This window comes from Salmo salar, chromosome 02, assembly GCF_965601325.2.
Source record: "Salmo salar chromosome 02, fSalSal1, whole genome shotgun sequence".
Taxonomy (NCBI): domain Eukaryota; kingdom Metazoa; phylum Chordata; class Actinopteri; order Salmoniformes; family Salmonidae; genus Salmo; species Salmo salar.
The window spans coordinates 61,368,128-61,383,190 of record NC_138292.1 but is presented as its reverse complement, the minus strand read 5'-3'; the positions used below and the strand labels follow the sequence as shown (position 1 = coordinate 61,383,190).

The window sequence follows — 15,063 nt, the reverse complement described above, 5'->3', positions numbered from 1 at the left end:
TTGTTAGCACATGATCTAAGCCAGCCGGACTTCTCGTCATGAACGAGGGGAAAAAATATATTTACGTTCGTTCAAACATGTCAAACGTTGTATAGCATAAATCATTAGGGCCTTTTTTAACCAGAACATGAATAATATTCAAGGTGGACGAATGCATACTCTTTTATAACGTATTGGAACGAGGGTACCCAACATGAACTCGCGCGCCAGGTGTCTAATGGGACATCATCGTTCCATGGCTCTTGTTCGGTCAGATCTCCCTCCAGAAGACTCAAAACACTTTGTAAAGGCTGGTGACATCTAGTGGAAGCAATAGGAAGTGCCAAAATATTCCTCAGCCCCTGTGTTTTTCAATGGGATAGGTTTAAAGGCAATACAACACATCAGGTATCCACTTCCTGTCAGAAAATGTCTCAGGGTTTTGCCTGCCAAATGAGTTCTGTTATACTCACAGACACCATTCAAACAGTTTTAGAAAATTTAGGGTGTTTTCTATCCATATGTAATAAGTATATGCATATTCTAGTTACTGGGTAGGAGTGGTAACCAGATTAAATCGGGTATGTTTTTTTATCCAGCCGTGTCAATACTGCCCCCTAGCCCTAACAGGTTAACCTCTATGGGCTAGGCGGGACGAATTCGTCCCACCTACGTAACAGCCACTTGAAGCCTGTGGCGCGATTTTCAAAACCTTAAAAATCCTATTACTTCAATTTCTCAAACATATGACTATTTTACAGCTATTTAAAGACAAGACTCTCGTTAATCTAACCACACTGTCCGATTTCAAAAAGGCTTTACAACGAAAGCAAAACATTAGATTATGTCAGCAGAGTACCAAGCCAGAAATAATCAGACACCCATTTTTCAAGCTAGCATATAATGTCACAAAAACCCAGAAGACAGCTAAATGCAGCACTAACCTTTGATGATCTTCATCAGATGACAACCCTTGGACATTATGTTATACAATACATGCATGTTTTGTTCAATCAAGTTCATATTTATATCAAAAACCAGCTTTTTACATTAGCATGTGACGTTCAGAACTAGCATACCCCCCGCAAACTTCCGGGGAATTCGCTAACATTTGACTAAATTACTCACGATAAACGTTCACAAAAAGCATAACAATTATTTTAAGAATTATAGATACAGACCTCCTCTATGCACTCGATATGTCCGATTTTAAAATAGCTTTTTGGTGAAAGCACATTTTGCAATATTCTACATAGCCCAGGCATCACGGGCTCGCTATTTAGACACCCGGCAAGTTTAGCACTCACCATAATCATATTTACTATTATAAAAGTTTGATTACCTTTTGTTGTCTTCGTCAGAATGCACTCCCAGGACTGCTACTTCAATAACAAATGTTGGTTTGGTCCAAAATAATCCATCGTTATATCCGAATAGCGGCGTTTTGTTCGTGCGTTCCAGACACTATCCGAAATGGTAAAGAAGGGTCGTGCGCATGGCGCAATTCGTGACAAAAAAATTCTAAATATTCCATTACCGTACTTCGAAGCATGTCAACCGCTGTTTAAAATCAATTTTTATGCCATTTTTCTCGTAGAAAAGCGATAATATTCCGACCGGGAATCTCCTTTTCGGCAAACAGAGGAAAAAAATCACAAAGACGGGGGGGTCAGGTCACGCGCCTAAGCCCAGAGTCCCTTGATCGGCCACTTGAGAAAGGCGATAATGTGTTTCAGCCTGGGGCTGGGATGACGACATTCAGGTTTTTCCCGGGCTCTGAGCGCCTATGGACGACGTAGGAAGTGTCACGTTAGAGCAGAGATCCTTAGTAAAAGATAGAGATGGCAAAGAAGTTCCAGAAATGGTCAGACAGGCCACTTCCTGTAAAGGATTCTCTCAGGTTTTGACCTGCCATTTGAGTTCTGTTATACTCACAGACACCATTCAAACAGTTTTAGAAACTTTAGGGTGTTTTCTATCCATATGTAATAAGTATATGCATATTCTAGTTACTGGGTAGGAGTGGTAACCAGATTAAATCGGGTATGTTTTTTATCCAGCCGTGTCAATACTGCCCCCTAGCCCTAACAGGTTAAATGCCTTCCTCACCATCTTAAATAAGCATGCCCCATTCAAGAAATTTAGAACCAGGAACAGATATAGCCCTTGGTTTTCTCCAGACCTGACTGCCCTTAACCGACACAAAAACATCCTGTGGCGTTCTGCATTAGCATCGAACAGCAACTTTTCATGGAAGTTAGAAACCAATATACACAGGCAGTTAGCAAAGCCAAAGCTAACACAAACTCAAAAAGGTTCTGGGACACTGTAAAGTCCATGGAGAATAAGAGCACCTCATCCCAGCTGCCCACTGCACTGAGGATAGGAAACTCTGTCACGACCGATAAATCCACTATAATTGAGAATTTCAAGAAGCATTTTTCTACGGTGGCCATGCTTTCCACCAGGCTACCCCTACCCTGGTCAACAGCACTGCACCCCCCACAGCAACTCGCCCAAGCCTTCCCCATTTCTCCTTCTCCCAAATCCAGTCAGCTGATGTTCTGAAAGAGCTGCAAAATCTGGACCCCTACAAATCAGCCGGGCTAGACAATCTGGACCCTTTCTTTCTAAAATGATCTGCCGAAATTGTTGCAACCCCTATTACTAGCCTGTTCAACCTATCTTTCGTGTCGTCTGAGATTCCCAAAGATTGGAAAGCAGCAGCGGTCATCACCCTCTTCAAAGGGGGGGAAACTCTTGACCCAAACTGCTACAGACCTATATCTATCCTACCCTGCCTTTCTAAGGTCTTCGAAAGCCAAGTCAACAAACAGATTACCGACCATTTCAAATCCCACCGCACCTTCTCCGCTATGCAATCTGGTTTCAGAGCTGGTCATGGGTGCACCTCAGCCACGCTCAAGGTCCTAAACGATATCTTAACCTCCATCGATAAGAAACAATACTGTTCAGCCGTATTCATTGACCTGGCCAAGGCTTTCGACTCTGTCAATCACCACATCCTCATCAGCAGACTCAATAGTCTTGGTTTCTCAAATGATTGCCTCACCTGTTTTACCAACTACTTCTCTGATAGAGTTCAGTATGTCAAATCGGAGGGCCTGTTGTCCGGACCTCTGGCAGTCTCTATGGGGGTGCCACAGGGTTCAATTCTTGGGCCGACTCTTTTCTCTGTATACATCAATGATGTCGCTCTTGCTGCTGGTAAGTCTCTGATCCACCTCTACGCAGACGACACCATTCTGTATACTTCTGGCCCTTCTTTGGACACTGTTAACAACCCTCCAGACGAGCTTCAATGACAAACAACTCTCCTTCCATGGCCTCCAACTGCTCTTAAATACAAGTAAAACTAAATGCATGCTCTTCAACCGATCGCTGCCTTTACCTGCCCGCCGGTCCAGCATCACTACTCTGGACGGTTCTGACTTAGAATATGTGGACAACTACAAATGCCTAGGTGTCTGGTTAGACTGTAAACTCTCCTTCCAGACTCACATCAAACATCTCCAATCCAAAGTTAAATCTAGAATTGGCTTCCTATTTCACAACAAACCATCCTTCACTCATGCTGCCAAAGATACCCTCGTAAAACTCACCATCCTACCGATACTCGACTTCGGCGATGTCATTTACAAAATAGCCTCCAATACCCTACTCAATAAATTGGATGCACTCTATCACAGTGCCATCCGTTTTGTCACCAAAGCCCCATATACTACCCACCACTGCGACCTGTACGCTCTCGTTGGCTGGCCCTCGCTTCATACTTGTCGCCAAACCCACTGGCTCCAGGTCATCTACAAGACCCTGCTAGGTAAAGTCCCCCCTTATATCAGCTCGCTGGTCACCATAGCAAAACCCACCTGTAGCACGCGCTCCAGCAGGTATATCTCACTGGTCTTCCCCAAAGCCAAATCCTCCTTCGGCCGCCTCTCCTTCCAGTTCTCTGCTGCCAATGACTGGAACGAACTACAAAAATCACTGAAACTGGAAACACTTATCTCCCTCACTAGCTTTAAGCACCAGCTGTCAGAGCAGCTCACAGATTACTGCACCTGTTCATAGCCCATCTATAATTTAGCCCAAACAACTACCGCTTCCCCTACTTTATATATTTATTTTGCTCGTCTGCACCCCATTATTTCTATTTCTACTTTGCACTTTCTTCCACTGCAAATCTACCATTCCAGTGTTTTACTTGCTATATTGTATGTACTTCGCCACCATGGCCTTTTTTTGCCTTTACCTCCCTTATCTCACCTCATTTGTTCACATTGTATATAGACTTATTTTTCTACTGTATTATTGACTGTATGTTTGTTTTACTCCATGTGTAACTCTGTGTTGTTGTATGTGTCAAACTGCTTTGCTTTATCTTGGCCAGGTCGCAGTTGTAAATGACAACTTGTTCGCAACTTGCCTACCTGGTTAAATAAAGGTGAAATAAAAATAATTAAATAAAAAACATGCTCGGAGCACACGTCCTGGTAATCCATTTGGCCCCGCAGCCTTGTGAATGTTGACCTGTTTAAAGGTCTGACTCACGTCGGCTACGGAGAGCGTGATCTCTCAGTCGTCCAGAACAGCTGATGCTCTCATGCATGCCTCAGTGTTGCTTGCCTCGAAGCGAGCATAGAAGTGATTTAGCTCATCTGGTAGGCTCTTGTCACTGGGCTGCTTCCCTTTGTAGTCTGTAATAGTTTGCAAGCCCTGCCACATAAGACGAGCGTCGGAGCAGGTGTAGTACGATTCAATCTTAGCCCTGAATTGATGCTTTTCCTGTTTGATGGTTCGTCGGAGGGCATAGCAGGATTTCTTATAAGCTTCCAGGTTAGAGTCCCGCACCTTGAAAGCGGCAGCTCTACCCATTAGCTCAGTGCGAATGTTGCCTGTAATCCATTGCTTCTGGTTGGGGTATGTACGTACAGTCGCTGTGGGGATGACTTCCTCGATGCACCTATTGATAAAGCCAGTGACTGATGTGGTGTACTCCTCAATGCCATCGGAAGAATCACGGAACATGTTCCAGTCTGTGGTAGCAAACAGTCCTGTAGTTTAGCATCTGCTTAATCTGACCATTTTTTTACAGACCGAGTCACTGGTGCTTCCTGCTTTATTTTTTGCTTGTAAGCAGGTATCAGGAGGATAGAATTGTGGTTGGATTTACCAAATGGAGGGCGAGGGAGAGCTTTGTACGCGTCTCTGTCTGTGGAGTACAGGTGATCTAGAATGTTTTTCCCGCTGGTTGCACATTTAACATGTTGATAGAAATTAAGTAGAACTGATTTAAGTTTCCCTGCATTAAAGTCTGTGGCCACTAGGAGCGCCGCCTCTGGTTCGCTTATTTCCTTATACAGCTGACTGAGTGCGGTTAGTGCCAGCATCCGTCTGTGGTGTTAAATAAACAGCCACTTAAGTATAGCTGAAAACTCTCTAGGCAAATAGCATGGTCTGCATTTTAAAATGTTACATTATTGCTTAAGAAAAACTGAGCAATATCCATCCAATCATGAATGGTTGTTCTTCTCTTCTCTGCATCTATTCTTCATTGTAATTTACACCATCTTCATATTTTCAGCATCATTTGAATATTTAACTAATGCTTTGTTCCATTTTTATCACAGGGAATATTGGGTCTGAGCTGTCGTACAATAACGTTGGAATGTTCATCTCGTCTGATGCTGGTAACAACTGGAGACAAGTGAGTTTGGACTGAATTTGGGGGTAAAATCTAAGGCATTCTAATCATATATTCGAATATTGTAGTTTGGAAAATAAGTATTTTGGACTGCTGTCTCTGCCTTTTGATCTTGAGGTGTTATGAAACTCTCAGTGTTCAGCTAGATGTGTACAATCGGTAACTGTATGTAAATCATATATTATATTGAATGGGCTGTGTGTCCTCTTTCAGATATTCGAGGAGGAACACAACGTCTGGTTTCTGGATAAAGGAGGAGCCCTTGTTGCTGTGACACAACCAACCGTCCCCACTAGACATTTACAGTAGGTTTAAATCTAATTCAGTGTTTGTATATCTGAAAACTGGTTGCTGTAACATGTTAGCACCTCTATTGATGTAAAGAAAACTTGTTTAATTTCACTTTATATATGATTAAACATATGCAATAAAGATACAAACATGTTGTCAAAAATCTAAATTGGGGGAAAGTGTTTTTCTTCACCAAGTCCCCCTTTTAGTACTTTAACACTGACCATCCTATTCTAAATTGGAGCGCCTACGTTATGCCTCAGTGAAGACCAACTCAACTGAAACCATATCTCTCTTCTTTTTATATCACTTTAGGAAATTACTTTTAGCACTTGTCAAGTGTGGAGGATTCCTTCCTTCCTGGTTGTGTCTCCTAGATGATTTAAGTGCAGGAGTGGAGGAAAGGAACACAGTAGAAGCCCTCATATCAGACCAGGTTTCAAATAGTATTTTTTTCTTTCAGTGTTTAATTGAGACATTTAATTGTCTAGAGTGCCAGATGGCTGGGGGTTGCGCTTTTGGGCCAATTCCATTGGATCCATTAGGCCAGGTAAAGGGCAACTAAAGTATTTGAAAGATAAATACTATTTGAACCCAGACAAGCGCTGTAGAAACCAATCGTCTCTCTCTGGCTCTTCAGAGCTAGGGTAACAGAAAACATTTCCTGGCCCTGGTATCCTCCTAATAGATATGTATCAATACTTTGTCTGTTGTCTGAACTTTTAGCCAGATAAAGGCATGCTCGCTGATGGAGGTTTGGATGGAAGCTGCAACAAGGAGGCTGCTGCTTCTTGTATCCTAGTGCAAGACTCTGCATTGTTGAGTGTTGTTCCCAACCTTGTCACACACAGTACTCCAGTGTTCTCACATCTGAAGTGATATTGATGAGATGTCAGAATCAATAGAGAACAGGCCTGGAGGATGAAAGTTGCCCATTCTCTTTTTATTTTTTTTATTTGTCTCCCCACACCTCCCATGTTTTGTCGTCGTTCGAACATGAAACGGTTCTATTCTGGTTTGTTTTGTGTGTTATGTTTTTTCTTCTACATCACCTCACTGTAGACCACAAGACTTTGAGTTTTCTCTTCAAGTTGTTATGCCTCCACGCTTTGATAGTCAAACACAGTTCTGTTGTTTTATTCTTCTTCTATTAGATACAACCTGAGATTCAGCGGGTGACTGTCTATGGAGACTATTCACTCCACTGATCTTCCATGAACTCACTGTAATTGAGAGCATCAGGGCTAGAATTCAGAGTAGTAATGATGATCCAGGATCAGATCCCACCGGTCCGTATAATCTCATTCACTATGATCTAAAAGGCAAAACTGATCCTAGATCAGCACTCCAAGTCAGAATGATGAATATTGACCTTCTTGTTACCGCCAGTCTGAGATGTGAATGGTTGCAGCACAAATGACAACCTTTTTCCTAGTAAACTTCACTACTTTAGACCAGAGGCCTGTAGACCCTGGGTGTCATTTGGGATTCATTCAATGTGTTATTGTGTTGTGACTCTGTTACAGAATCAGTTTTGATGAAGGGCGTCAGTGGACCAGACACAGCTTCTCCTTGGTGCCTCTGTTCGTGGATGGGATGCTGGTGGAGGCCGGGACAGAGAACCAGATCATGACGTGAGTCGGGACAATAGAGTAATCGAGGGATGACATGCAGTGATGAATGATCGGGGGGATGACGGGGGGATGACATTATTTTGTCCTCCCTAGGAAGTCTTAGAGAGATGGAGAAAAGGAGGGATGACGTGTTTAATCTTTCTGTCTTCCATTGTTTTGGGACTCTGTTCCTTTAGGTGAAAGGGAAGGGGATGGCGGGATGAGATGGATGACATAATTTGTCTCTCCATCTTGTTCTCTTGGGAACCCTGTTCCTCTTGGAGGGAGGATATGAGGGGATGGGGGGGAATTTTAATTCAACAATTGCTGATGTCTCATCTTTATTAACAGACATTTAAATGGGAGAAAATATTTGATTCATAAGGGTTGTCAGTCTGTTAGCTTAGGACTGAATGCCCCATTGGTGAAACCTTGTAGCGCTGACAACCCTTGTCAAGTTATATTAACTTATGTATCCATCCTTTGGTTTCTCAAGGTTTTTTGGACATTTCAGCCATAGGTCTGAGTGGCAGCTTATCAAGATAGACTACAAGTCCATATTCAACAGGAAATGTACAGAAGGAGACTATCAGACGTGGCACCTTCACAACAAGGTAGTCGGTCCAACGTATCAATATGTGTCCTTATTACCTAATAACAATGCATTTGCATGCTAGTTAGGGACTGTACGTTATTTATAATGGCGATACCTGGAGAAAATCGGACCTCTCTGAAATGAAAATGGATGGCCCTTCCTTCAGTAAAATATATTTTTACCCGACCCTCCCTTAAAATTAAGGGTAAAAATAAAACAAGTGTCCCTCCCATATACCCAAAATAATAATTTAAAAAATTAGGTGGATAGCAGAGAACATGCCTACCATAAACCGTTCTTCATTTTATTAGATGGCAAAGTAGCTAGAAGGTTGTGGGTTCAAAGACCACCGCAGACAAGGGTAGTGGTGAAAATATATAAATTATAACAAAAGCACTGCATGAATCTATCATCTTATTTGCATTCCCAAAAAAGCCTTTTATTAACACATTTCATGCAATTCTACATAATTTTACATGACTGGAGACAGGCAGAATTTTTTTTAATAGCAAAATAGAGCATGACAACGAATGAGCGCATGCTGCAGCACCAGAGAGGTTTGGATTTCTCTACAGGCTATTGTTAAAATAGAGGATAGTCTGTCTGCAACAGTGCTAAAGTTGCCTATCAACTGTAAAAAGTGAGCACAACAGAACCAGTTACAACTGAAGTACATGATCATCAATTCATTTGAGAAAAAGCCATTAGTTGTTTAACATAGCAAAAATAAATGTCATTTGGGAAACTATCATTTTCTATTTTATTCCATGATATTATTGGGAATCAAGGTAAGACACAAGTGCAGACTGTGTGAAGTAACAGGTCAAGGCAGGCAGGGGTTGATAATCCAGAGTAGAGGCCAGGACGGCAGGCAGGCTCAGGGTCAGGCAGAGTGGTCAGGCGGACGGGTACAGGGTCAGGACAGGCAAGGTTCAAAAACCAGGAGGATGAGAAAAAGACTAGGCAAAACAGGAGCTGAGACAAAATGCTGGTAGGCTTGAACAAACAAGACGAACTGGCACAGACAGACAGAAAACACAGGTATAAATATCCAGAGGATAAGTGGGGGAAATGGACGACACCTGGAGGGGGTGGAGACAAGCACAAGGACGAGGGAAACAGATCAGGACATGACAGATATTGTTGCTGCAAAATAGATTTGTGTAGATTGTGATTAAGGCATGGGAGTAGAAGAGCATCTGCTAGTCTAAATTAACAAACTAGGCATGCATATTGTAGCTCACGACACAATCCTCAAACCAAAGACTAGCCAAACTTGTGTTTCTATTTAATTCGCAGTAATTTATTTTATTTCATTTAATACAGCCTAAATGCGAAATGTACTGTATAGGCATGTTGTTGAAATGCTGAGCACCCCTGCCAGCCTGTAGCATGTCACAAATGTTTCTCAATTGATTTTTTAAATGGCAGGCTAAAGCCTGGAAATAATAATATAACAATACATTTTTGTTCCTTTTTAGGCTACCTGGCTTGGTCCTGACTGATTTTAGAGTTAGTATGTTGTTTAATAGCCTGTTGAAATGTTGAACGTCAATTGATAGTGACAGAACCACACATTACTTCCCAAACAAAGTACATTTCTTGTCTCCTCGGCTATAGAAGGTTGTAGCGTAGCCTCTGCATGTCACAGAGACAAACCAAAGATATCCCATATGCATCGGAGTCTTGTGTTTACCCGGCATTTCACAGCTTGTTTCTAGCATAAAAAATTGCGAATTAAAGTGTCCTTATATATCACTTCATATAATCAGGTCCATACACGTTTATTTCCAAAATAACAAGCTAACAAGGGGGTAGACCTATGCTTTGAGCCATGCTCTTTAACAAAAGCCACAATGCCCTCACATACCTCCTCAATTCGAGCCCTGGTTTTAACTTAACACACCAAGCTCTTCACTGACACAGATTTTTAAGGAGTGTATGATGACTGAAGGAAATGGCTGACAGTCTGTGGATAGTAGACTATAATTTAATCTGTCAAACAGGTAGACCTACCTCTTATTTATTGAATAAGAGAAATAGTCTTCAACACAAAGCCCTCTTGTTGTTAGTAGCCTAAAGTCAAATTGAACTGCTGCTGCTTTATAGTAATGTAAGTTATGTAAATGACTTGAATATGGCTTATTGTGAGGTCAAAAACTCTGATAAATAGCTTCATTATGGGCATCAAAACATATTGTTTTTATTAAAATCAATTCTATCAGTAGCAAGTTCACCTCTGGTCTTCCGATTCATCTTCGTTCTCCCCCTCTCAAACTGAACAGGGCATAAGTAGGCCTAGTCTGCAAGCACAGATTTATACTTTTTTGGACAAATAAAATAAAAAATCCGGAATAAGTCTTTGACTCGCCTCCTGAAGTGCCATCGTACACAGCACATTCATTTGTTAGGCAGCACAAAAGGGTTTACATCAGCAAGAGCAGGACAGGCCGGGGCTCATGATTGGGAACGCCTATCCATTGCAGTGTGTAATGCTGTGAAACCTAGTTTTCTATACACCACCACAGCAACGCAAAACCTAGGGAAGGAAGTACATTTTCTTAGAAATGTAACTCTGCCCTGTGCTTCTCCTAGCATGCTCTTCATATAGCCTAGGCTTATAGCATATAGTATAGTCTATGGATCATTTGATTGTGACCACAGTAGTGGCACACATCGAGATAGTATAATAATTCTCAAAACCTGAGTAATTTGGCATTTAATCGATTACAAATTACCTGACCCTCCCCTGGCCAAAATAAAAAAATAAGAAACCCTCCCCCTGACTGAAATTAAAAAAGCATGACCCTCCCCCATTTTCCTCCGGGTACCAATGTTTTTACAAGGTAGATGCAGTGTACTTACAGTGTTTGGCTAGTTCCAATAAGCTCAATAGGTTAACATAAGAATGGTTTGACTTGCTGTTCTATGTGAATTTGACATTTGAAAATTATATACTGTAATCCCATGTGCGTTAACAATATGGATTGATATCCTGTATGTGTTTCACAGGGCGAGCCGTGTGTGATGGGCCAGAAACAGATCTATATGAAACGCAGACCAGGAAACTATTGCATGCTGGGAAAAGACTACGCCAAAGTTCTCTCTGCTGAGTCGTGTATCTGTCGGGCCCACGACTTTGAGTGGTAATTATAGTGTACTAGTATAATAACTCACATTTGCAGTAAAATAGAACACGTGAAAACATGTATTTTTATCACAAATCTAAACATGAGTAGATCAACAGAAGTATCATTGTCCATAAAAGAGAGAGATGTTGTGTGTTGCTTTGTGTATGTTGTCCCATTTAAGCCAATTTTGGATTTAATACACTATTTCAGGATCCCATTAATTTGGTTAATTTTCGGTGTCAGCACTCCAATTATCAGATATTTTGGGGGATAATTTGCTCCTAACGTCTGTCTCTCTGCTTAGCTTGTTTTGCGATGTTTATAATAACGTAGAGAAGATGAGGGGTGTTAATGGGACTGTAGGTTGTTGTTTTTTATCTTCAAAAGGCAGGGAAGAGAACAGCAATGATACATTTGTAAATGCCAGCAGTGTCAGGTCAGACTGTATGAGTTGTAATTAGAATCCATCAGTCTCCAGTGATAGTTGTTTTTAATTATTTTGGACTGAAATTATTATATGATACATTTCACAAACTTCCTGACCACATGGCATGTCTATCTCTCTCTCTCTCTCTCTCTCTCTCTCTCTCTCTCTCTCTCTCTCTCTTTCTCTCTCACTCACTCTCTCTACAGTGAAATTCATCTCTTTGAGAAACTTCAATGTTCAGAGTGAAAAACAATAACACTTTTAATTGACTTTGAAGTGTTCACATTAGTCAAGGGCTGAAATCTTCACTGATTACGTATTGTGTAAGAGGGTGATAATGCACCGGCCTGTTGTTCTGTTGTGCTGTGAACAAAAGGTCCAGGGGTTGATTCCAAAGTGGGACAGTGACTAGACTGAAATCAGAGGTTATATACTGAACAAAAATATAAACATAACATGCAACAATTTCAAATAAATTACTGAGTTACAGTTCATATGAGAAAATCAGTCAATTGAAATACATTCATTAGGCCCTAATCTATGGATTTCACATGACGCATCTGTTGGTCACAGACACCAAATTGGCCTCACATTGGGCTTCATGGTCTCATCAAGGTATTTCTGTGCATTCAAATTGCCATCGATAAAATGCACTTGTGTTTGTTGTCTGTAGCTTATGCCTGCCGATACCATAACCCCACAGCCACCATGGGGCACAATGTTCACAGCGTTGACATCAGCAAACCGCTTGCCCACACAACGACATACACGTGGTCCGCGGTTGTGAGGCCAGTTGGACATACTGCCAAATTCTCTAAAACTACGTTGGAGGTGGCTTATGCTAGAGAAATTAATATTAAATTCTCTGACAACAGATCTGGTGGACTTTCCTGCAGTCAGCATACCAATAGCACGATCCCTCAAAACTTTGAGACATATGTGGCATTGTGTTGTGTGACAAAATTGAACATTTTAGAGTGACCTTTAATTCTTCACATCACAAGGTGCACCTGTGTAATTATCATGCTGTTTAATCAGCTTCTTGACATGCCACAGCTGTCAGGTGGATGGATTATCTTGGCAGGAGAAATTCTATGCCTATGGAACATTTCTGGGTATCTTTTATTTCAGTTCATGAAACATGGGACCAACATGTTGTGTTTATGTTTTTGTTCAGTGTATATACATAGATATAATACATGTATATATTAGATTAATAATAAGTGAGGAGAGTATTAGTATTAATGTGTAACCCAAACACGCTGGGAGTCTGCACGACTATAAAATACTAAACTGGACACCATACTTTTGTTTGACTTAATGGAAAGAAATTGAATCAATACATTACCAAAGCTGTGATTCAGTGGTGCTGTTATGTCCTTAACTGGACACTGTACCCTCATTGGACTCACTTGGTCCCTTATAACTATTATCTCAACCAACCATAACACCATAACTTCGCTTGACAGCCTGTCAATAAATAGGGGGAGGTTCTTAATCACACTGAGGTCAGACCAGGCCATAGTGAGTCCTAGAGGGAGCTCTGGCTTTGTTGCTTCCTGTTAGTTCTGGCGAGGTAATTAATTGATAAATCAATGACAGCGTCATTATTAGAATGGGCACTTGCCTAACCTGCTTTGCCCGATGTAAATCACTTTGTAATTGGGAGGTAGCTAACGTCAGCCGGTGAAAGTCAGCCATCCCTGACCTGGCTGCCTGTGTTGGCATGGAGTCCCCCAGGGCTCAGTCTTCCTAACTCTGCTGATCTGGAGCGTTTGTCAACCGCAGCTCATTCAATATATAATAATGATGCGTTGCAATGCAAAAAATATCTATTATATATGTATTATGCTGAGGGGATAGGAAAGAGAAGCTGTAACATATAACACAGTAATACTGTTTGTCCTTTGGCTCAAAATCATTTCAAATTGTATTTATCACATGCTTCGTAAACACCAGGTGTAGACTAACAGTGAAATTCTTACTTACGGGCTCTTCCCAACAATGCAGAGAGAAAAATATAGAAAAGTAATAATAAATGCATAATGAGTAACGATAACTTGGCTATATACACAGTACCAAGTTGACGTGCAGATGTATGAGGTAATTGAGGTCGATATGTACATATACAGTAGGTAGAGGTAAAGTGTTGATATTGATCACATTCTGTATGTGATTTGTTATAGTGATTATGGCTATGAACGGCGTAGAGAAGGGAACTGTCTACCAGCGTTCTGGTTCAACCCAGCTGTTGTATCAAGGAGCTGCAGCCAAGGACAGAAGTACCTCAACAGCACAGGGTGAGTTGCAGATAGGGACACAATTTTGTAGCGTTTCTATGTTGTCTATTCTAAGTGAAGGCAACCCTTCTGTATATTTCTCCTCAATGGAAGGCCATATATTTTTCCTCTGATATTTTCCATTTCATTTTGTAAAACATTATGATGGTCATAATATGGTGGTCCCGTGTGCTCAGTTGGTAGAGCATGGTGTTTGCAACACCAGGGTTGTGGGGTCGATTCCCACAGGGGACCAGTACAGAAGAAAAAAAAAATGTATGCATTCACTACTGTAAGTCGCTCTGGATAAGAGCGTCTGCTAAATGACTAAAATGTAAATGTAAATAATATGGTCCATGTTAAAAATCCTGAAGAGGTATCACACATTTCAAAAGAGAAGTACAACAACACATTAACGCTTAAAGTGGCTACAGTATCTCTCTGTATAGGTTGGCCAATTCTTTGTCATCTTCCCATCTTCCCACAGTAATGAAACACTGTCAGGGTGTCACACCCTCTGGCACGGCTCCTAGTGTGAATAGTGATATTGGCTATTTAGACCTGAGTCATTCACCAGACAGTAGATCTATACTGAGTGACATAGTGTACTACTGAGAGCTACAAAGCACTGTCAGGAGTCCTAGGACACAGATTAGGACGCCTCAGGATGGCTAAGGTCTGAGGAGAACGGTACATCCTTCATTTATGCATTCGCTTCCCCAAGCTTAATAGTCAAGTTTTGTCTAGGAGTTAGAGAACATGTTGGAGTTTTGTCAATGTGACCGACAACTACTGTATGTCTTGTGTCAGACATTAACTTTCAGTGTTAAAAGTACTTTTTTAATTAGTAATTACTAAGCATTTTTAAGTTTAGGCAACGAATAGCAAGTCTTGTTCACTAGCTCTGTCACTTCCACAATCACTTTGAGGTTAAAAATAAAACATTTGCAATTTCCTGTCAAACTTCAGTGATGAAGGTGACCAGTACCTTAGCCTTGTTAACTAGTAGTGTCATGAAGCCAT

The 15,063-nt window shown here is 41.2% G+C and overlaps 1 protein-coding gene across 1 annotated transcript in view; it reads left to right on the top strand.

Moving 5' to 3' along the window:
* LOC106586800 (VPS10 domain-containing receptor SorCS3) overlaps positions 1–15,063 on the top strand; it is a 206,897-nt gene that overhangs the window by 174,331 nt on the left and 17,503 nt on the right. The window contains exons 12-17 of the mRNA XM_014174489.3: positions 5,631–5,707; positions 5,918–6,009; positions 7,522–7,629; positions 8,105–8,222; positions 11,216–11,349; positions 13,948–14,061. Coding sequence (XP_014029964.2) covers positions 5,631–5,707; positions 5,918–6,009; positions 7,522–7,629; positions 8,105–8,222; positions 11,216–11,349; positions 13,948–14,061 — 643 coding nt within the window. The remainder of the gene's footprint in view (positions 1–5,630; positions 5,708–5,917; positions 6,010–7,521; positions 7,630–8,104; positions 8,223–11,215; positions 11,350–13,947; positions 14,062–15,063) is intronic.